At 35.8% G+C, this 24250-nt stretch overlaps 1 protein-coding gene and 1 long non-coding RNA gene across 3 annotated transcripts in view; one reads left to right on the top strand and one right to left on the bottom strand.

Moving 5' to 3' along the window:
- Positions 1-23686, top strand: part of LOC117655712 (uncharacterized) — a 149667-nt gene extending 125981 nt beyond the window's left edge. Inside the window, exons 4-5 of the long non-coding RNA XR_015728722.1 lie at positions 21714-21826; positions 23474-23686. This is a non-coding gene — a long non-coding RNA (uncharacterized LOC117655712). The remainder of the gene's footprint in view (positions 1-21713; positions 21827-23473) is intronic.
- IL22 (interleukin 22) lies at positions 2532-21131 on the bottom strand. Of its 2 annotated transcripts, none has more exons than XM_060694664.2 (7): positions 20531-21131; positions 8184-9482; positions 7829-8075; positions 6857-6922; positions 6270-6407; positions 5796-5861; positions 2532-4224 (listed from the first exon to the last, which is right to left on the bottom strand). In XM_060694664.2, exons 3-7 carry the CDS (start codon positions 8021-8023, stop codon positions 4090-4092), a joined length of 600 nt encoding a protein of 199 aa, XP_060550647.1. In that variant the 5' UTR covers positions 8024-8075; positions 8184-9482; positions 20531-21131; the 3' UTR covers positions 2532-4089. The 2 variants fall into 2 exon arrangements, with proteins under 2 accessions (XP_060550647.1, XP_060550648.1); XM_060694665.2 differs by having other exon boundaries at positions 9383-9482; positions 20531-21130.
- Positions 23687-24250: the final 564 nt, after the last annotated feature.

The following is a 24250-nucleotide window of genomic DNA, read 5'->3' as shown; positions in this document are numbered from 1 at the left end:
TAGGGATAGAATATTTGAATTTTTATGAAGATTTGAATAATATACAGGGGGTGGAAGCGTTCAAGTTTTATAAAATGTGATTTTGATTTGGACTATATTCTGAGGAAGTCATGGGGGGAGGGGAGGGTTAGGGAGGGTTGGGGGGGGGAATTGGGGAGAAAATGTATTTGTAAAACTTTTTAAATTAAAAAAAAAAAGAAGCAAAACATTTTGCAGTGAGGATTTCTCGGGCCTCAAAGGCAAGATGATTTTTTGAATACAGGCCATGTTCAAAGATTATCCCATCAGATTTCCAAAGATACAACTCCAGAGATCTTTTTGAAGACCAAGTCATTTCTACAATATACTCACATGAAGAATTTATGTATGAAAATAACTACATTAAGTAGGGAAATATGCAAATATACCCAAGTCCAAATATCCCATAAAATCTCATTTTTTCTATATTGTAAAATAAATCTTGGTGAGTTTTATTGTACAGAGCAAAAGTGCATGGGACAGGATCCAATGATTTCAAGCAGTTGCTGACTTCTTCACATTAGACTGTTAATCAGAAGGGAAGAATTTGTCCTACAATTGATTATAATACTCTAAACCTATCCATACAACCATCATTCTCATGACATATTGTATATCAGACACACATTAGTTTTTCTAATAAGTAGGGCTACCATATCTGCAAAATTCCAGACAATCACTAAATGTTAATGAGAATTACAGAAGGAAAGCTCCTTCTCCTGGTTATTCAAATCTGTTTGCAATCTAGATGCAATTATCCTATGAAGCCAACTTTGGATATCCTTCTTTGCCCCCCATCTGAAGAAAACTGGAGTTTAACAGAATTTGTGGACAGTTTGTATTTCCACTGACAATTAATGGTATGTCAACCTGCACCCAGGCAGAAGATATCTTAATTTATATTCTTCCTTCTTCTTGCAAAAGATGAGTAGCCTGTCTCTTCCACTCTAACCACTTACAACAGTTAGAAGTACTAAAGGAACCCCATGGTTGCAAAATTGCTGATACGGTTTTCTAACATTCTAAGGCTTATCAATAGAACAAAGTCAACAAATTGATCTTTTGGAGGGTTTTTTTTCTTTTGCAATATTTTTCACAGTAGCAATTGTGGAGAGTTAACATTTTTTTTAGAAAAAAATATTTTGAATGTAAGGTGGATGGAGATTATTACTACATGAACTCATGTGTTAAAGATTAGCATTTTAGCACTCCCACAAATGAGATTTACATTGCTCTCATTTAATTGATTACAGAAATAGTAAAAAATTCTGAGTCTCATGACTCAGAGAAGGAGGGCCTTCTCTGTGGGGGCACCCACTATCTGGAACGAGCTCCCCCCAGAGATACAGAGGATCCCGGATCTGCGCACTTTCTGCCGTGCTCTTAAGACCTTCCTATTCCAGCAAGCCGGCCTGGCCTAATTTTCTCCCCTGTTTTAAAATTCTTTCAAATCGAAATTTTAATCTGTTTTAAATTATTGGGGTTTTTAATTGTCTCGGGCTAAATTATTTAATCTGGTTTTAATTAGGTTTCTAACTTTTGTATCTATGTATAAAACAAACAAACATCATGGAAACTTATATATTGGACATTTTATGACACAAAACCAAATGTCAGGCGAGGCATGTTTAGCTTTGCAGAAGTATTGGCAGGTTTCTTTTCTTTATTCTTTATTCATTTGTTTCAATTTATTTGTTACAATCCAGTTGAGGAGCTGAAGATCTACATCTACTGCTGAGAACTATTTCTAATCCATATTCTATGGATTGGGTTATTTGGAGGAAAAAGCAGCAAAATAACTTCAGAATTACTGGGAAACTGCATGACTAACGATCACAAGCTATGTCCTTCAAGATTACACTACAGCTATTTAAAACTGCCCAGGTTGTTAGAACATGCAAAACGTCTTTCCCACTCTCCCTCAATAATACAGGTAGTCCTCAATTTACAACCAGAATTTCCATTGCTAAGCAAGGTGGTGGTTAAGTGAGTCATACTCAATTTTACGACTTTTTTTGCTGCATTTGTGAAGAAGGAAAAGTCTGGGACAAAGAAAACAGAGTGGTCTAGATAGTGTTCTTAGTTTCTCCGCCCTCTTCCAATAGCTGCCCAAAAGTAGAATTCTTGGACAAAGAAGACCACTGGTTATGTCAGAGCTGGCTATTGGGTTAAGTAATAATATGATTCCTGTTCAATGAAAGCAAAAAGCTATTTGGCATTTCCTTCTCATCCCCACAGTCAGTAGTCAATCAGGTACATAAAGTTTTTAAAAGCATGTCATCTCAATAATAGTCTCCCTCATGGTTTACTCCCAGCACCTGGTAGTAAGCAATATAAATAAGACTTGGAATTAAGGGTTGCAACATGGAATGTTCATAAAAGAAGGAACTGGACAAAATAATGAAATGACTATTGCAAGAAATTCCTTTTTCTCCCCTATCCCTGCCATCCACTGGTAATATTTCCAAAACTAACTAGTTATGTAGAACTCATAAAATGCAGTCAGTTGGGATATATTAAACAAATGACTTTTTATTGCTAATTTTCAAACATTAAACAAATCTAATATTCAGTTTTATTAAAAAATGTGTACATGTGTGAACATAAATAAATCATATAAATTATATCCAAATATATCAAATATAACAAAATATAACAATAAATTATTAGTTATATCCAGTGGTAATACTCATTAAAATGTTATGGAAAACATATAGTGATTCTTTGAAGACAATACTGTTAGCAGGTAAAATATTCTCAAAAAATTATTCAGGTACTTAAATATATAAAATTGTATCACTTGCCAGGATACTATCAAAATTTCCACTTTCATAATTGTTACTTATTCAGTTGGAGCTCCAAGGGAATCATTAGTTGCATTGGACCTCCATTCCTATAATCTCTAACCACAAAATCATTAGGTGATCTGGCTGATGATGAGGCCATTTGTGGTCCAACAGATCTTCAGGATAACAGATTGAGGAAGACTTTCTGGTTCTAGAAATAGCTAATAAATTTTATGATAGGGATCAAGCATAAAAACACTATTTTCTAAATTCACTTTCTTGCAAAGATTCTAAAAATAAGAATCCCAGACTAGAAAGGGGCATCCAATTCTTATAAATATTCAACATGAATAGATGCTTACATATAATTTGTCTACAACATAATTGGAGGATCTATAACTTTCTCCAACTATAGCTCTCCAGAGGTATTAGGACCACATCTATGGCATAAAATAGTATGGATGAATAATTGCCATTTTAATTCATTTTGAAAGGTGTATATAGCAGAAAGGCTGCTTTAAGTTTTACTGTACTAACTCTCACCATCCCTGATCCACATTCAGTATGAACAAGGTCTGATAAACCAGTGGCGGGTTGCTATCGGTTCGGCCCAGATTGGGTGAACCGGTAGCGGCGGCAGCAGGATGCTCCACCCATCCGCCTGGACGTCTCTGCTCATGCAGAGAAGCTTCTGCACAAGCGCGTGAGCAACCATGAGTGAACCAGTAGTGGCCGAAATTGAAACGCACTACTGGTTTAAACCAGTGACTTCTAGTTGAGCACAATTTTATATTACTGTTCTGCACATTAAGCACCCTAATGCTATGATGGTGGTAGTTCAAGAGGAGCTTTCTGAATTCACAATAATTTTTTGTACAAGGATATGTGACTGAAAGTGCTACTGATTGAGTTTGCTGTGAGTCCGAACTAACCATCAGCTTAGCAGCAGCCCCATTGTTTAAACACTTTTAGTTAGTCTGTCCTCAGCTTAATCAATATTAAATTCTCCTTTACATTATGCTTAAAATTCTTTGACATAAAAACATCATTTTCTCGTACATAAATTAGGCCTATCGTAATAAAATATTGGTCAAAGCTAATATAATAATTATTATTATTATTCTGGAAAGAAGTAAATAATTTGAGATATATCTGAAATCTCAGAAACTGCAGCATCCAAAAATATTTGTAATTTTTTTTATCATATAAACAAAAATTTCTGCAAACTGACCTTAACACTGACCTCTAATATATATTGCTTTTTCTTCAGTATATGAAAAACATATCATAATTTTGACGATTCTTTGTTCTTCTTGTCCTTGTGCCCACTGCTTGCTTTCTTTGAAGTACATGCATCCCTCAGATACTCATACAGCAAATCAAGTTCACCAACCATTTTGTTCATTCCATTGTCTCCCAACTGAAAAATCATAGCAAAAGTATGGTCTTCAACAGATCCAAGTACATGCTGCTTTGCCTAGAACTTTATTTGATGATGATTTTTATAAAGGCCTCTACTCTACTTAATCTAGTATGGCAAAATATTGCTTGCTTGTTTTAACATATGGAAGGTAGGGGTTTTTTGTTTTTCTTTTGTCTTTTGTTCTATACCAGTGGTTCTCAACCTGTGGGTCGGGACCCCTTTGGGGGTCGAACGACCCTTTCACAGGGGTCGCCTAAGACCATCAGAAAACACATATTTTCAATGATTTTAGGAATAATTTTATGGTTGGGGGTCACCACAACATGAGGAACTGTATTAAAGGGTCGTGGCACTGTTCTATACTATAGGATCAGTTGTGTTATCCCATATGATAAAAGACATAAGACATACAGTCAATTATCAAGCCTATTTAGGGTAATCATGGCCTTGCAGAATCTAATTCTGATATCTCATATACACAACATCAAATAAAATGTAATCAAAAATTATAAAAACTTATAATTTTAAAATATCCTATAGCCACTTGAGTAGCAACTTAAAAACTAAAATAATTAAAGAAAGCTTATACTATATTAAATATATGTGGACTTCAAACTGTCATAATCCAAATCTATAGCTACCGCAGATTTTGACAGGACTTAAAAGATGTGAAACCATGAAATATTCTTTGAATCCATAAATTGGAGGCTTAATTTTCTGTTGAAAAAAGATCATAGCTCCTCTGACTGATACCTGTACTGCATGTTTACCTGCATCATGTAAAAAAAAAAAACATTCCCAATATATTGCAAAGAGAGAGCTGTTGCATTTGCCATCACCAAAATTATTGCTTTGCTCTGGTGTCGTTTGCCATCATAGTGAAAATATGCAAAAGCAAATATGCAACAGTTCAAAGTTTGGCAAAATAGCATACTAAAAACTAAAAATCAAAATAGGAGATGTTGAAAACAACTGAAGAAATGTAGGGTGAAGGAAGAAATACAAATAATGTGGATGCAACTATAACTGCCATATTTTTTGGAGTATAAGATGCACCTTTTTCCCCAAAAAAAGAGGGTGAAAATCTGGGTGCGTCTTATACTCTGAATGTAGCCCCGCCCAGCTTCTCAAACGGAGGTTTCAGAGGCTGAAAAAAGCATCAGAAACGAAGCTTCAGAAAAGAAACTCCCAAACAGAGCTTCAGAGGCTTTTTTTCGGAAGCTCTGTTTCGGAAGCTTTCAGAGGCAGGAAAAAAAGCAAAAAAAAGCAAGGCACAGAGCTCACAACCAAGGAACCTGCCAATCAGCTTTTTTCTTATTTTCCTCCCCAAAAACTAAGATGTGTCTTATACTCCGGTGCATCTTATACTCCAAAAATATGGTACATGTCAAGTTTCCCCAATTTGATTCTTGTCTTGATTTAACATGGTCTACCTTTTCTCCAATAATATATCTACAATTCCTGAAAGCTGGTCAGAACTATTCTAACATTTAATTCAACCTTCCATAGTGACAAAAATAGGAGCATACCTCCATTGTTCTCATCAATCTGTTCTTAAATTAATGTACCTGTTCTAATTTATCTTTCATTCTTTTCAAATTTCCTTCTATGTATCTTGTATCTTCCAGTGGTTTCTGAAAAGGAAATATATATATATATATATATAACAATGTGGTTTGCATTTCACAACTCTTTCTTTTTACTTACGTTGAACTTTAGAAATCTTGGATGTTTTGATTTGAGGTTTCCTCTGTTAGTGTTATCAGCACCAGAGCTATGGTATTAGATGTAGATGTATTTAGATAAACAGAAGCCAACTCTATTTGTAGTTTGAAATCATCCAAGAAAGAAAAAGAAGTGGACAATTTGAAGAAAGTTGAGAACAAGGGATAGAGAACAGATAAAAACCATTTGAAGTTTTCTCCAAACTGGCATTTCCTTTACATATGCTGAAATATTCCTCCCACCATCATCTGCAATAAAATGGTCTGTATTCTGACAGGAGAGAGTGTCTGCCAATATACAATTCTTATCATGCTTACACAGTCACGCAGTTCTCTAGTCAATTCCGCAAAAAAATATATTACTTCTAGGAAATTGGGATTTGGATTCTTCAGATCATGGAGGACATGTGTGACAGTATCTGTTACTCTTTTCATTAAGTAGCAACGTTCATTAGTCTGCAAAATAAACAGGCAAACAATGGAGATTGGACTATGCAGGAATAAGCATCTACGTACATCGACAATTGCAGGAAAGGCAAAAAGGAACAAGTAACAAAACATGTGTTATGTTGTCCTGAGCAAAAACCACAAGGTACATACTAGCATCCAGTGGTCAGGATGTAAGTATGTAATGATTGAAATCATGTCACTATGTCTGTCTCAACATTTTGACAGTTTACTGCCATCTGGAGGAGTGAGTCACCGAAGCCAAGATAGCCCTAACTCTGGGCCTTAAGACTCTTCCCTTTCTCAGTAGAGTTGCACATGTGATGCATATAAAAAAGGACTTTGATTTCATAATTACAGCTTCTGTTTCACTTTTGAGAGATTTTGCTGCAGAAGCCTAAGTTTATATTGATTAAAACAATTAAATTAATTAACGCATGTTTAAAATAGAGTCTCACCGTGACGTTGATGTATAAATCCTGTCCCACAAACCTGTTAACTGTGTCCTGATCATAAACTCTTGCCTGAAAAGAGAAACAGGAAAACTGTAAGGCAGAAAAAGGAGCCTTTAGCTTTATGGAAGTCCTATTTTGTAGCTATCAATTTACTGGGACTGCAGTAGCTTTCTAATTTCACCAGGGAATTGTAGAAACCAAGAAAAAGGTAGAAATAAAAACGTACATTTTTATTTGAGCTAGCCATAGATTCATACACTGCATTTTGAATTTTTTTAAAAAATAAACACAGTGGCTGATATCTGCATAACTTGGTAAGCAATATGCCATTACTGACAAACCATGGCAGAATCACAAATTGGTCTAAGCCAAACAAACCAATATGAAAATCTGGCAAAAAGAGTAAAACTCACCAAAATAGGAAATCTGAAGAATTTGCTGGTGAATCTTGACATGAAAATCACAATATATTGTAAATATTTAACAAGTCTGAAATTTACAAGATTTATAAACAGAACATAACAGGGAGCAAAATTAAACAACTGGCAATGTGCAGAAAGCCAATAAAGAAATGGACATGTACCAAGCTGCTACCAGATTGCCCTGCAAAGACTTCTGTATATGTTCTACTGACTTATGGCTTTTTCAAATTGTACATACCCTATTTCTGCCAAAATAAGACATCCCCAGATAATAAGCCCAATCGGGCTTTTGAGTGCATGACAATAAGGCCAGGGACTTATTTCAGGGTTCAAAAAAATATAAGGCAGGGTCTGATTTTCAGGGAAACACGGTATTATATATCGAATTTGGGAAACCCTAACTCACTGGGACAACTCCACCTGTCACAAAATAGCCTGTCTTTTCAGAAGGAAAAAAAAATGGCAGGAAAAAAATGGATGAAAACTAAAAAACACCCAATAGAAAGGTCCTACAGCCAATACTCTGGCACTGTGCAAAGCCCTCTGGTTTTACCTCTCTGGCCACGGTATAGGTCATGTTCTTGAAGGCAAACCTCCTGAAGTGATGTCGGTTAAGGCTGCAGGATTGATCATTTAGCGTGCTTGTTTGGTTCAAGGGCAAAGGACTTGCAACAGTGAGGAGGAAGAGGTAATAACAGCAGAACACCGAAAGAAGATAGCATCTTGTCCAAGTCTTCCATAGATTCATAGTTCCAAAAGAACAGCAGTCAGCCCTGGAATGTCTCAGCTACAGCCGTGGACTTTATAATAGACAAGAAAAGTAAGATTACCCCAAAAAGACACATAAAATGAATAGTTCTAGTCTAATCATATCTATAAAACAGCAAGGCATATAGATTAGTACTTACTTGAACTTTTTGGATGTAATTTAAAACAGCTGAAGGTACTCTTATATATGTGTGTGTGCATATCCATTACTACTGTGCTCATATAATAGAGATGAGTTAAAATGACATCATCAGGTCTCACACTTTCCACTTCCTGACAATTTATTAACCACAACATAAAAAAAAAAGCCACAGATACAGTAAATTACTTATGAAGTGTCCCAATTGATGATGATGGGGGTAAAAAGGGGTTTTGTTACCTTGATACATGCAAGTTAAGGTCAACCTAAATGTGATATCATGGTTTAAAAATGCAAATTACAGGCGGGAAAGACAATATATCTGGGTCAAGCTCACAGCAAAGGGTTAAAGCCTCTTTTGACTTTTTCCCCATCAAGATCATTACCACAGGTCTGCTATTAGACCTTTTGAAAAGATAACTCATAAACTGATGGAAATTCTAATCTCTGATTCTGGTGGTTGCTAGAATTGCAGACAATATATCCTATAGCATGGAAGAATCTCTCTCTAGAAATGAGACTGGCCTGCATTTTGTTAGTTTTCCAAGAGGTACTAAAACCAGAATTGTTTAGAAAGCTTACAAAAAATTAACGACATCAATGCTGTTTGGACTGCTGCTGTTGTGGTGGTGAGATATTGTGAAATATAGGTAGTCCTTGACTTATGACCACAATTGAGCCCAGTGTTTCCATTGCTAAACAAAAGAGTTGTTAAGTGAGTTATGCCCCATTTTACAACCTTTTTTGTCAGTTATTAAATGAATCACTAAAGTTGTTAAGTGAAACATGCAGTGGTTAAGCAAATCTGGCTTCCCCCCATCGGCTTTGCTTTTTAGAAGCCAACTGTGAAGGTTACATATGGTGATGACATGTCCCTAGGACAATACATGCCAGATGCCAAGCACCCAAATTCTGATCACATAATCATGGGATTGTTGCAATGGTTGTAGGTGTGAAAACTGGTCACAAGTCAGTTTTTTTCAGTGCTATTATAATATTGAATGGTCATGAAATGAATGCTTGTGAGTCGAGGACTACCTGCACATTCAGTTTCTTTCATGATTACCTAGTACAATGTTGTCTACAAGCCAGAAAGTGAAACAGACCGACCTTTACGGAAATATTAGCCTCATGCCTATAGTTGTATGGGCTTTCTGTATCATTTTTTTTGAAGCTTTCTTTTAAAAAGAGTGGAATTACCTCCTCATTCCTTAGATGCTCCATATACTATGTAACAAAGTTACTAATCAAGAGTAATTGGTCAAATATCTTGTTAATATTCTCAAGCCAAAGGAGAACGCTATAAAAAAAGAAAGCAAATTGTTATAAAAAAAAAAAGCAGAGGGTAAAAGCCAACTGTCCGAGTATGAACATTGAAAGGACAGGTTATACATTTTTACATATACATATACCAGTGGTGGATTGCTACCAGTTCAACCCAGATCAGGCGAATTGATAGTGGCGGCGGCAACAGGAGGCTCCACCCACCTGCCCAGACGCTTCTGCGCATGTGCAGAAGCGTCACGCATGCACACGGAAGTGTCATGTGCACGCGCCCACAAGCAAAAAGGTAGTGATGGGTTTTGAAACCCGCCCGACATATATGTATATGCTTCTATTTTTTTTCCACATCATTTGTTAAATCATTTGCAGCAATAATCATTTTATATTTAAAAGTACTGAGAATCTAGACTGATAGGATTTAGCATAGATTGAACTCTATGTGACAAATTGCAGTTTCAGTACTATTGAAAATATTTTTAAAGTGTTTTGTATATAACATAGAATTCTATATTTCTATGTTCTATACAAAACAATACAAACACACTTGATACATCTTCTCCAGAGGTGGGTTTCAGCAGGTTCTGACCAGTTCTGGAGAACCGGTGGCGGAAATTTTGAGTAGTTTGGAGAACCGGTAGTAAAAATTCTGACTGGCCCCGACCCCGTCTATTCTCTGCCTCCCAAGTCCCAGCTGATCGGGAGGAAATGGGGATTTTGCAGTAATCTTCCCCTGGATTGGGGAGGGAATGGAGATTTTACAGTATTCTTCCCCTGCCACACCCACCAAGCCATGCCCACCAAGCCACACCCACAGAACCGGTAAAAAAATTTGAAACCCACCACTGATCTTCTCTAAAGGAGGAACTAGGAAAGCTTCTGAAACCCTGCTGGACATAACACAAACCCAAAATAGGTACTCACAATATGTCTAATAGTGTTTAGTAATTGAAGAGCCAAAATGGACTATACAGGAGAGTATTCTTCCCAAAAGTGCAAGATTGCAGCTGCTTTAAGTCAATCATAAATTAGATTATGATAAATAAATTAGGTATTATTCAGAATGATTAATATAAGATAAAGAATTGTTTGCTTATTATCACTTCTCTCTACTTAATTTGAATTAAATTTTCTCATATATAATCAGAAGGGCAAGGAGTCTGAATCTTATATTGCTTCAATGTTGTGCTTATTTTCTGGCAAACTGTAGGTTCTACATTTTTTTTAAAAGAACTGCTTTAAGCCAGTGGTTCTCAATCTTTTCTTCCCCACAGCCTCTCTTTAAATACCTTTTGTGTCATGGACCATGACCACAGACCCCCAAGACTTAACTCAAGATTTAAATCAAACATTTCTTTAACCCTTTGTGGACCCCGTGATGACATTGCGCCCCCCAAGTGGTCAATAGGCCACAAGTTGAAAATCACTGCTTTAAGCCATGTTATATGAGATCCCATCTAGAACATCATTAAATTGGTTGGAAATTGCTCCCCTTAATTCTATTATGCATATACAACTCTGCTGCACTTTCTATAGTATCTTGAACATCAAAATGATGTGGTCAGTTCATCCTGCCACTTTCACTTCTTCAATCTGCCCTTCCTTGTTGGTTGGATCTAGGAGAACCAATTTCTTTGACTCTTCTTCAACCTTCTGAAAAATGAAAATGTCAGTAGACTACTGCAGAATTTTGGGGATCTTGCAACCTTGACCAAGTTGCTTTTGTAACTATTACTTCTTCCTGGAATTCTCAGTTCAGTTAACCAATTTAGCATTACAAAATTGTGGATATTGGCCTCCCAAGTCCAACTGAGTTTTGAGCTATGTTGTTGTTGCTGTTATTGTTTTAATGAGAGCTTTGGCACTACTGATACGATCTGACAAAGACTCAGTGTATATGTTGTGATTCCTAAACATTTTAATCTCTTCTTTGTCTAATGTGGATGGACTAATATATTCAAGATTACCCTACAATTTTTGCTAGGCCTAAAATAACATTAACATAATGTAGCATCTACCACTGAAGAATTATAGCAGACATTCCCAATTGCTTCATGACATTTTTTTGCTTTTTATAAACATTATGTAATAATGAAAGACATGATATAGTAAGTCCTACTTAGATTTTTTTTTCTTTCCAATAACATTTTGGAAATATACCTTTTTCCATTTATAAACTAAAGAGTGGTTCCAAGCCACGTGTACATTTTCAGATTCCCAATTTGGTAATAAGTCAAAATGGCTGTTACTTTCAAAAGTTAACCCATATTAAAAGCAAAGAAACAGGAGTTGCATCACAAGCCACAATAATTTCCTCCTTAATTTTAGCTTTCAGTCATATAGATGATCTCTACTTTTTTCTTTATCTTAGAAATTGTGCAGACTTGTTCTGCACATATTGAACTTGTTGTATTCATATACTGTGAAATTATGTTTGAAATTATGATTTGAAAATTTGAAAGAAAATTTGAAAGATGAGATTTTGAGGGGCTAACATATCAAAGTAACAGCATCATGGAGGCGGATTTTTTTAATAATTTTTTTTTAAAAAAGAACATGAAAAGAGCCTGCTAAAGACCAAAGAGAAGAAATGGTGAGGCAAATGGGAGACGTTACCAAGAAGAAAAGCCAAAACCAAGAAAGAGAAAAGTCTTAGATGTAAAGAACCTAACAAGGAATTTCAGAGGGATGATAGAAGGGACAAAAAAGTTTATTACAACAATATCTGTATGGCACTATTGACCATATACATGTTCAGGGTTCTGCATTTGGTATATGCTTTCTCAAACATACTAGTGTCAAGTATGACTGTAACAGGCATGTCACATCCAGGCTACAAAATCGAGGTAGAAAGCAGCATCTCTTGATCATCTGGGTTTTTGTAGTCCAGATAAGATCTCTGATATCTGATAATAACTTTGTTAAAACAAGTATTTCCAAAAAAATATTGGCGGCAACAAGAGGGAATGAGTCAACATGGGACATGTATCATTAAAATGTGCAATATGTTCCAACTTGAAAGAAAGCATCAAGTTCTGAGGTTTTGTCCCAACTTCAGGCTAACTAGTTTTATACTGAATTCAAGATAAAACATTTTGGACTTCCGGTTTTTGCTAGCTCCGGTGAAGACGGTGCCTTTTTAAGGACCGCCAGCCCTGCCGTTTGTAGAGCCGCTTCGATCGTGAGAAGCGGCTTGAAAACTCCAGAATCTGCAGGATTTGAAGGAGAGAGCAAGCAAGGCGCAGGTTGAGCCCCTGTGAGCCCCCAGAAGTTTGCTATTGGGGGGGAAACAGGTGTGGCTCCCTTTCAACTTGCGAAGACTCCGAGCGGCGTGGGACGACTCTGCTTCGCAGAGCAAGCCGGCAGCAGCAAACACGAAAATTGAATGAAACCAATTTTACCAACTAAAAGAAAACCTGAATCCTTAAACCAAGGAACTGCAAGTATTCTTTCTCTTTGTGATTTCCCGATTTTACTAAAAATAATACGAGCGGAAGCGGCTTGAAAAGATGGCGCCGCCCCAGCGTTAACAAGTTAACAAGCTGAAAGGGAGAGTGATTTCCTAAAGCTATTCCAACAAGTTACATTGTTGCGCTGTTTGTAGCAAGTACAGGAGAAGAGGGGGAAAAAAATCCCTTTTTAAAACAAGTTGATCTTACAGTCTAATTTTACTTCTAATCTGTTTAAAAACTGGGGGATTTTTTTAGAGGACTTTGTGGTGTTGGAAAAGGAAAAAGGACTTCTCCTTTTAGAAAATCCAACCTACGTGGCAAAATGACTTCTAAAAAACAGGAAAGCAAGGCAGCAGGGGGGGGATCCCCCACACATAAGCCTGAAGAGCAGTTTGACTTTGAAAACTTAAAAAAATTTATTACTCAGGCTTTGGATGACAATTTCCAAAAATCTCAACAGGAAATGGATGATAAATTTCAAAAATCTCAACAGAAAATTGATGATAAATTTCAAAAATCTCAACAAGAAATTAAGCAGGAAATTAGTGAAGTGAAAAACTTGGTGAAAGAGAATTATGATAAGGTGTCTGATAAATTATCAAATGTGGTTTCTGGCTTGTCAGAAATTATTATTAAAGTGGACTCTAAATTGGAAGATTTTAAATCAGAAGTTAATGTTAAAATAAAGGATACTGATTTTAAAATTGCTGATATGGATAATAAAATGCAGAGAGTTGAAGACGAGATTACCATGATGCAATTCCGATCCATGGAATTTGCTATAAGAATTAGAGGTATCAAGGAGAATGACCGGCAAGATTTGAGACAGGTTTGTGCTGATGCCTTGGCTGTGCTGTTAAAAATCAATTCTGATGAGATTTTTTACAAAATAGACAAAATTTACAGAGTGAACTTGTGGGTGGCCAGACAAAGACAATTACCAAGTGACGTGGTGATATATTTTACAGACAGAAGAATGAGAAATGATATTTTGCAAAAATCTTTTCTTTCCTCTGTGCAAGTGGAGGGAACTCAAGTTGGAATTTATAAAGAATTACCCCCAAAGATGCTGAAAGATAGGAAAGACTTTGGTTTCTTAGTAAAGGAACTAAATAAATTAGAGATACCATTTCGGTGGGATGCCCCAATGGGTATAATTTTGAAATATCATGGGGAAAGATATCGACTGAATACTGTTGAAAAGGCAGAACATTTTTACCATACTGTTCTTAAGGAGAGATCACCATCTCCACGTTCATCTACTGTATTGGAGATAAAGGAGAGTGATAAGGAGAAGCAACCCCAGCAAGAGTTGGAAGTGCAGCTCAGGCAGGCCGAATTAGATCCAATAGAAGCGCAGGGTGCTACAGGAGGTTTTCTGGAGGAGCCCCTGTTAGAATCCTCTCCAATTTTGACTACAAGAGATGTGGCTTTGGATCTGGCTCGTACGGCTGAAGCTAAAGATCAGCGAAAAACCCGTGCGGTCTCAAAACAACTCAAAGAAAAACAATTGCAAGAAAGAGCTAAGGTACAACAATATAAAAAAGGAGCTAAGAGTACTACAGAACACAGTGAAGCCATGGGGAGAGCAAAGTCGGTGGCCTCGGAAGATATCCGGCAATTCTGCTCGTCGCTTCAAAAAAGTTTGCATGATGGTTAAGTTTTTGTCATGGAATGTGAATGGACTGAACTCACCACAGAAAAGGAAGAAAATATTTACATATTTGCAACAATTTAATAATGATATAATTTGCTTACAAGAAACTCATATTAGAGCGCAAGATCAAAAATACTTGATAAACTCCAAATTAGGATCACACTTTATAGCTTCAAATTTGGAAAAAAAGAATGGTGTGGTTATTTATACAAACAAAAGATTATCAGCTAAAATAATAGAAGTGGATGAAGGTGGTAGGTTTGTAGCAATTGAACTGCATACTGTACATGGTCAAATTCTTGTGATTGGAATTTATGCTCCTAACCAACAACAGGATCACTTTTATAAAATTTTGCATACTAAAATATTGCAGTGGGATTATAGATCTATTTTGATCATGGGAGACTGGAATGGAATAATTGACTCTAAACTAGATAAAATAAGTTTGGCGAAGTCTAGGGTTAGACTACCACAAACTTTTTTTGACATGAAAGAAGATCTGGAATTAAAAGATGTTTGGAGACTACACAACTCAAAAAACTTGGACTATACTTTTTTTTCTGATAGACATAGATCCTTTTCAAGGATTGATTTTATTTTATTATCAAATGATTTACTTGTTAAAACAAAAAGAACTAAAATTTTTCCAAGAACTTTATCTGATCACAGCTCAGTATGGATAGAAATTGAGTTTGGGAAAATTGAGAGAAGATCATGGAGATTAAATGAAAATTTATTTAGATATGAAAAAAATATAATAGAATTTAAGAAGCAGATGAAAGAATTTTTTGAAATTAATATGAACAAGGGTACCCCTATTGAAATTGTCTGGGATGCAAGTAAAGCGTACATGAGAGGGGTACTCATTCATATGAACTCTAAACATAAACTGAACAGACAAAAGAAAAGATTAGAAATTGAAGCAGAGATAAAGAACAAAGAACAGTTACTTATTAAAAATCCAGCAGATGAAAGAATACATGGAGCTATAAAACTTTTGAAAGATCAATTCCAAATGCTTATGGCGGATCAAGTTGCAACAAACTTACAATATGCAAAGCATAATACATTCTGTAATGCCAACAAGCCGGGCAGATGGCTGGCTTATACATTAAGGAAGAAACAGAGTATGCAGACTATCGACTGTATTGATACTGGAGGGAAAGAAATTCATCAACAAAAATTAATTAAAGAAGCATTTGTAGATTATTATACTAAACTATATGCTAAAGTTGATATACAGAATGGACTTATAGATAAATATTTAGAAAACAAAAGAGTTACAAAAGTTACTAATCAACAAAAGGAAAGAATGAATCATCCTATAACAGTGGAGGAAATAATTGCAGCAATTAAACAACTGAAAACTGCCAAAGCTCCGGGAACAGATGGATTGACTGCAGTGTATTATAAAACTTTGCAAGCAGAAATGGTGGAACAACTTAGAGACCTATTTTGTAATATACAAAAAAGGGGGTAAAATACCCCCATCATGGAAAACAGCTTATATTTCTCTGATACCAAAAGAGCAAGCAGGTCCTAAAAAACCAGAGAATTATAGACCAATATCTCTTCTGAATAATGATTATAAAATTTATGCAAAAGTACTAGCCAACAGGTTGATGCCAGTAATTCAAAAGGTGATTCATGATGATCAAGCGGGATTTATAGAGGGTAGATATATGAAGGACAATGTAAGGCAAGTTATAGATTTATTGGAATATCTTGAGAAGAATAAACAGATCCCTGCAGTGCTGGTTTTCTTGGATGCGGAGAAGGCCTTTGACAGAGTGGATTGGAATTTTCTATTAAAGACTTTGAAAAAGATGGATTTTGGGGATCAATTTATACAGGCGGTATCAGCAATCTACCAAGAGCAAAAGGCACAGATTATTATTAATGGAAGTTTAACAACAGATTTTAATATTGAGAAAGGAACAAGACAAGGTTGTCCGTTATCCCCTTTGTTATTTATTTTAACATTAGAAGTCTTGTTGAATACAATACGGGATTCGAACAGCTTGAAAGGTATAGTGATAAGGCAAGAGGATTACAGACTAAGGGCATTTGCAGATGACCTGGTTGTTACCCTTTCACAGCCGATGGAATCAATAATCCAGATGAAAGACATTATAAAAGATTATGGTACAGTATCAGGATTTAGACTGAACCAGAAAAAAACAAAGATGATAGTTAAAAATATGACACAAGATCGAAAATATGAACTTGAAAGGATGGCAGGTTTTGAGATTGTACCAAGGGTTAAATATTTAGGAATTCAGGTGGCAGAATCAAATATGAAATTATTTCAAAACAATTATGAGGTGTTATGGCGAGATGTACGAAAAGATATGGAGACCTGGAAAAAGTTGCAGCTCTCGTTACTTGGAAGAATAGCAGCAGTTAAGATGAACATTTTGCCAAGATTTCTTTTTTTGTTTCAAATGATTCCGGTGCTTAAAAGTGATAAACAACTGAAAGAATGGCAAAGTGGAGTGAATAAGTTTGTTTGGAATGAGAAAAAACCGAGAGTGAAACTAAAAATTATGCAAGATGCTCCAGAGAGGAGAGGCCTTAAACTTCCAAACCTACAGATATATTATGAAGCAGCAGCTTTGACTCAAGCAAGCGATTGGTTTGGAAGGAAAAAGACTGGAATACTGAACATAGAAAGCTTTGACCTGGATTTTGGTTGGCATGCTTACTTATTTTATGAAAATAAAGTGGATAAAGTGTTCAAAAGTCATATACTTAGAGATTCGCTGATGAGAGTTTGGAAGAAGCACCGATTTAAATGGGATTATAAAATACCGCTATGGCTGGATCTTGGTCATATTTTGTGGAATACAAATATAATGTCACTCGGGGGGGGGTTATATAAAGAGGTTCTTTTTACAGATGCGGGCAGATGGCAGCTGAAGACACTACAGACACTGTTGGCTGAAGGGATTAATATAACCTGGCTACAATATAATCAACTTCAACAGAGATGGAAAGAGGACCAAAAAACTGGTATTATGTTGCATGAGGAAGAGTTGGTTAGACATATAAAAGAGAAAGGTCCAATGCATATCAAAAGGCTATATAATGTTTTGTTAGAAAGGGATTCAGAAACTGAACTGGTTAAAGATTGCATGATTAAATGGGCACAGAATTTTGCAGAACCAGTAATGTTGGAAACATGGGAGAAAATATGGGTTCAGAATGTTAAATTTACGCAATCGCAGAATTTGAGGGAAAATTTTTACAAGATGTTTTACAGATGGCATTTAGATCCCAAGAAATTATCCTGTATGTATCCTAATGTTCAGCCAAAATGTTGGAGATGTGATTGTTTAGATGCTACATATTATCATGTTTGGTGGAATTGTAAGAAAGTTAAGGCTTTCTGGAGAAAAATATGGTGGGTTATGCAGAATATTTTGAAGAAAAAAATTCCATTTTCTCCACAATTGTTTCTATTGGGTATAGTAAAGGGTTTTACACAGGATGAAATTAAGTTGATATTGTACATGATAACTGCAGCGAGATTATTGATAGGTAAATATTGGAAAAATGAAGCTTTACCCACTATCGAAGAATGGATTTTGAAGATGGCCAGTTTTGCTGAGATGGCGAAGATTTCAGCATATTTAAAAGATCGCTCACAAGAGACTTATGAATGGGAATGGAAAAAATGGATAAATTATGTGCAGAACAAATATCAAGTTAGAAAGTACCAAATAGTTTTTCATTGAAAGTATTATATAAAAATAGAAATGTATGAAAACTGTGAAGATAAAAAAAATTTTTAAGGGGGTTTGAGGGGTTCAAGTTTTATAAAAAGGGGATTTTGATGGGATTATATTTTGTGGAAGTCAGGGGGGGAGGGTTAGGGGGCATTTGGGGGGGTTAGGGTGGGGTGTGGGGACTGGGATGGGGGGGGAAAATGGGGTGAAAATGTAACTGTAAAACTTTTGCAATAAAAAAAAAAGATAAAACATTTTAAGCTGTGCTGTTTGTTTATGTCAATGCCATGATCGTGTTATTTTCAATCATGATAATTAATGGTGAAGAGCTATATCTTTTGCTACTTTTATGTTTTCATGGACTTCATTGAAATTATTCCATTCAGTGTTACTTTTGGTTTGGATTCTGCTGGTATTTGTGTGGGCAAGCTGCAAAATTCAGTAAAGTTTGTGGTGTTGGCTGTTTTTCCAAGTCAAGCAAGCAACATTCTGTATGATACAAGTTTTATTCTTTCAGAAACAGCCAACTCAGAATATTCCAGTGGAACATAAACATGGACCACAAAACAAATCCCTTTTTCGATTCTATGCATCTTATTGAGTCTTCAGATATATTCAAATTGGCCTACTTAAACAAAGATTGGCAACTAATGTATCCAGCATATACCTGGAATCTGTCAATTGTGGCTTCTTTTGATTTTCACCTTTTAAAATCTATCTACTTTACTTTGTTGAACTTGAGAACTTTGATTTAAATTTTTACACTAACATTCAATGGTGCAAATTACCCCATCTCTCCTTGGAATGGACAGAAAGGATCTAGGAGTAATGTGCACCATTGAATATTAGTGTAAAAAATTAAGTATAATTTTATTTTCAATTTTGCCTGATATACAATTATGCAGATTTCCCTCTAATAAATATGTTTATTCATTATTTATTTATTTATTAAATCTTTACACCGCTAATCTTCCTACAGGGTGACTCTGGTCAGCTTTTATTTAGAAATATTAAATAAAATATCTATGAATAATTGCACTCACCCAAATTTTTTCCTAATATGTTCTTTTAAATTGGGGATAAGATTTCAACATTTGGAAAAATGCAAATACAAAATTAGATGAATTTGCACTCATATGAAAAATAAATAAACCACTGATTGATCCAGGATATCTGCCTCTATACCCAACCAATGACACAAACATCACTGCTGTAACCAAGTTCATCAACCTGCTGCTGGTCATTCTCTTTTCCTTTTTTTCTTCAATCTTTCCCAGCATTATCGACTTCATAAGGGAGCAAGATTTTCACATAATTATCCTAAATATGATAATTTTGGATACTGGCCACTTGTGCCTTAAGTGAGCACTCTGAAATTATTTGTTCTATTATCCGTTTGTTTTCTTGATTATCCATTTCCAAATCCCTTCCCAACACCAAAGTTCAAAAGCATTAATACTCTTTCTATCCTTTTTCTTTTGTTTTTGTTTCTACAGAACCATTATCTTCATAGTTCTGATCTTAGGTGATACAGACACATTGCAGCATTTTGTCCAAGTCCTTATGGCTAGTATTCTAAATCCTAGTCTCTTGGCTGCTGGTTCCTTTACAATTGATAGTTGCTTTTCTTCAGGACTTCAATACCTTCATTGCTAATTTTAAGACTATTTACTCTCTGTTATTATTGGTTTGGTCTTATTTATATTTAATCATAGTGGCATCTTTTCACTCTGCTCCTTTACTTTCACAGAGAATATGTGATTAAATCTTTCTTACAGTGGTTGTTATTGAAGTTAAATGACCCCAGGGTGATATCACCAGATTTATCCTTGTTTGTAGAAGATGCCATATTTTTAACAAACTTTATTTTATAACATGTTCCTTCACGTTTGTCTTCTTTTGCTTCTTTATACTATTAAAACCTTGGAGTCTATTGCCTGAGCTAGCCTTCTATAATTGACATTCTGCTATTGTGAATTATTATTTATTTCTAACCTGCTTTTTTTCCATTCTCAAGGCACTGAAAATTTGCCTGCCTCCTATTTCTCTCAACAACCTTGTGAGGTGGTTTTTGCTGAAAGAGAATGACTGGCCCAAAGTCACACAATGGCCATCATGCCTAAGGGAGCCTAGAGGTCTCATATGTTCCTGCTAGACTAGCAATTTAACTACTACACCAATAAACAGCTTGTCTGATAATGTAATTTAAGGTTAGAAAATACAAATTTACCTCTTTTGAATCTGGAGGGATTTTCTTTTCCTAAAAAAAAAAAAGAGAGAGAGGTTAAAAAAAAAGGTTGAAAGAGAATGCAATTTGTTGCTTGATTTTTGCCAAAATAAGCCAGAACATCTAGCATTTCTCTAAATGCGGTGTAATTTGTTTTGGGTGATTGTAAGTATTATTTTGCTGGCATGTGAAATTAGGATTATTGTACATTGGAATCTGACAACTGGACAATGTAAATGGATTTTCTATGCTATGAATTTGTTAAAAATAGATCTTGCTAGATTAGCCTTATTGCATTTGAGAAAGTTATCGTATGACAATTGATCAGCTAGCTAGTTAAAAACTGGATGGATTGCATGAGATTTAAGTATATATATATTGACCATACTCATAAGAGAATTCACCAGTGGGTTCTCATCAAATGAGAAAGAAATATCAAGATAACAAAGATGTTCTAGGAAATTAGAATCAAATGCCTCAATCAGAAAGCAGATTTGGCTGAATATTAGAAAAAGAATCCTAACAATAAAACAAGTTTAACAGTGGAACCAATTACTCAATAAAAGTAGGTCAGAATCTTTATTGAATTAATTCTGGAAAGAAAGGTAATAAGGATTCTGTACCAAGAAGATTTTGGCTCAATGACTTAACTAGCTATTTCCAACTCTAGATGTTCCCTTTATGCTTATTTACAACCAATGTTACTGTATATCCATTAGTCATCAGTTTATTCATATTGGAAGAACAAGATTTCTAAGTACTAAGTACTAAGTCATTCTGCATGTTGTAGCTAATCTCTCCAGAAAACCTATCTTTCTTATCTCTTTAACCACAGAAACAGGAAACACAGTAGTTTTGCTGAGATTAGACATTTAAAAAAAACTTTCAAATATTTAATGATACAAACATGGGTTTTCAGACTAACTTTGTACATTTACATCAAATTTCCTAAATATTGTGATCCAATCTGAAAATTGTCTGTGATGCAAAATCTGATGTTTGATAGAAATCTCTAATAGATGCTCACCCTGAATGAGCAGTGTGGTATACACCACATTCCTATAAACTATTCTGACCGTGAGAAGCACCAATGGACAGTGTGATATAGGTTATGTTGCCTTTATAGGAAAAGGCAATGGAAATATTGTACACAATCATTATATTTGCTATATATATATACACACAGACCAAGACAAGCAAGTAGCAACACTTACCTATAGATGGGCTGCTTCTTTCGGTTCCAGTTCACCATTTTGACCATCATCATTTCCAACTGGGGACTATTCTACAATCTATCAGGTAATAGACTTTGTTTTATACTTGAGCTACCAGGACATTATGCATCTTTGTTTACTTAATATCAGCAGTTCACTCAAATATTATGATTTCTATACCCATGAAACCAAGACTGGCTGTTCCTGAACCATCTGAACAGATTTATGGCTATTGATCCAGCTAGCGGAAATTTTCTTATAACCATCTACAATTATTCTTATAGGAGGGAGTCTTATTGACTTATGGAAGGGAGGAATGGTTTGGCTTGCAATTGCCATTTCTTTGCCTGTAATGTTGATTGTCCTAATTGGGGAGGAATGAAATGGGAGAAGGGCACTTAAGGCCAAATCAAAAGACAAAATGGTGAGGTTGGTCTACTACCATGATAGTGAACCTATAGCACATGTGCCAGAAGTAGCATGCAGAGCCATCTCTCCAGGCATGTGAGCCGTCACCCATTGCTCTTCAGGGTTCTGGTGCTGGCCAGCTGGTCTTCACGCATGTGAGAGTGTCAGAAACGGGAAGAGCAGCTGCCCAGTGCGCATGCCTGGAAGATGATCTTCCAGTTTCCGGCATGTACATGTGCACCAGCCATCTGATCTTCCAGTTTCTGGTGAGGACCAGCTGGCCAGTGCACATGCACACGCTGGAAACGGGAAGATCACCTTCCTGGCATGCACATGCGCATTGGGCAGCTGCTCTTTTGGTTTCCAGTGCTCCCACATGCGTGAAGACTAGATGGCCGGCACGCTGGAATGCAGAAGAGTAACGGGCGATGGCTCACGTGCCCGGAAAGATGGTGCTGAAAAGGTCCGCCAACACTGGTCTATTAGATAGCAGGGTACTTTCTAGTATCTTACCACCCTAGTTTTTATTTTCAGGTTTGTGGGGAATGACTACACCCTCTAGCCATGTTTATTTTCTAAGCCTGTATGCAAAACCAAATTGTGGCCCAGATACATTTTGATAAATAAATGTTTTTAGTTAATGGGCCACTTTATAGCATGCCAGTTTCTTCATTATTTATTTAGTTTCAAATTTAAAAGCTTGGCGGATGCCAAAGGCATTACTTTACCTTCTGCTCTGGATCCATTTCAAATTCTGAGATGTACACCCACAAATTGTTCTGTCTTTCTCTTCCTATCTACTTATTTGTGCTTATTTCTTTGCATTACACATTCACGCATTTTTGAATGGTCCTTGACTTATATTCATCTCCAAAATGCATATTCTGTTTAGGGCCTCTATTCTCCATGTACATATGTGATACCTGAATAGAGCCATATACATCTATGTGATTCTGGTGATTCTGTATTTGGGGTTAAGATACTATTGTTTGGTAGCACTGTCACAGATATTTTCAGCCACTAAACCTCCATAAATCATTTATATAAATAATATAAATTCATTTCCATTGTAACATTAAGCCATAACATCTCAATATCCCTTATACAATGTGACAAAAGCACATTGAATGAAATGATCAGGAATGAGCAACCCTTGGTAGCCGAATGCTGCACAATGATTGGAAGGGATATAAACTTCTAGTGGATAGGGCAATGATGCAAAATAGATGGGGCCGTTTTGATACAAAAAAATTCTTCCCATCCATTCCCCAGCATTTCTGAAGAATGTTTTTGTTTTATTTTACTCTCTTATGCCTATTTTCAGGCTTACAGTACAATATTGGGATATTTCTCACCACAAATAGTGGGGATCTTCAGCAATCAAGATCTCCAAGGACCACATAAAGCAGGAAGGCTACCAATGACCAGAATCCTGTACAACCTGACATTTTCAAAAAACACTTTGAAATGAAGTAAACAAGCACATAAAATTAGGTGTAAGCCCATTATAGTAAATGTATTTTTTATCTACCATTTTTATCTGTTTCTGAGATGGTGATTCATTGACCACATGGCAGCTATGAAAGCAGTGACTTAGGTATAACAATTCCTTTCAGATTTTTACCATCAAAGAAAGTATGTCATGACAATATTCCATTTGATGACCTACTTAAGTGAATGAATGCTTCTTTATTATAAGTTTTAATGTGGTGTTTCTTAAGCAGTGATTTATTAAAAGTTTAGAACTGCATCCTAAAATCATTTATGGAAAACTGCATGGACATTTTGAGCGAATGGGCACATTTCAATAGAACTTTCACATACTTGTTTATTGATCAATTACGATGTTTTGATGTGTGTGGTAATTTACAAGACAGCCATTTACCTGAAGACAAAACTCATAAGGATGCTCCTACTAGTACCCAGCCATACTTCTATCAAAACAGTTTGCCTTGAGTGCATTTCCAACCAAAGCACTGGAGAGCAGAGAACTTGGCAGGTACCAAGCTTTAGGGCTGCCCTTGGGCACCAGAGTGGGACTGTTAGATTTGGAGAAACCCAAAGAACTCAAAACTTTCTTCTGAGCAGCCTGTACAGAATT

Source organism: Pantherophis guttatus, chromosome 7, assembly GCF_059756535.1.
Source record: "Pantherophis guttatus breed Tessera chromosome 7, ASM5975653v1, whole genome shotgun sequence".
NCBI classification, from domain to species: Eukaryota; Metazoa; Chordata; class Lepidosauria; order Squamata; family Colubridae; genus Pantherophis; species Pantherophis guttatus.
This window is presented reverse-complemented; position numbering and strand designations above follow the sequence as displayed.

What these genes read in the sequence shown, in the direction of transcription:
- IL22 (XM_060694664.2), bottom strand. Translation starts at nt 8,023, where the DNA reads ATGAATCTATGGAAGACTTGGACAAGATGCTATCTTCTTTCGGTGTTC. An exon ending in ATTTATACATCAACGTCACG is followed by an intron (nt 6,408 to 6,856) that starts GTGAGACTCTAT and finishes TTTATTTTGCAG; the next exon opens with ACTAATGAACGTTGCTACTT. An exon ending in TGAAAGATAAATTAGAACAG is followed by an intron (nt 4,225 to 5,795) that starts GTACATTAATTT and finishes ATGATTTTTCAG; the next exon opens with TTGGGAGACAATGGAATGAA.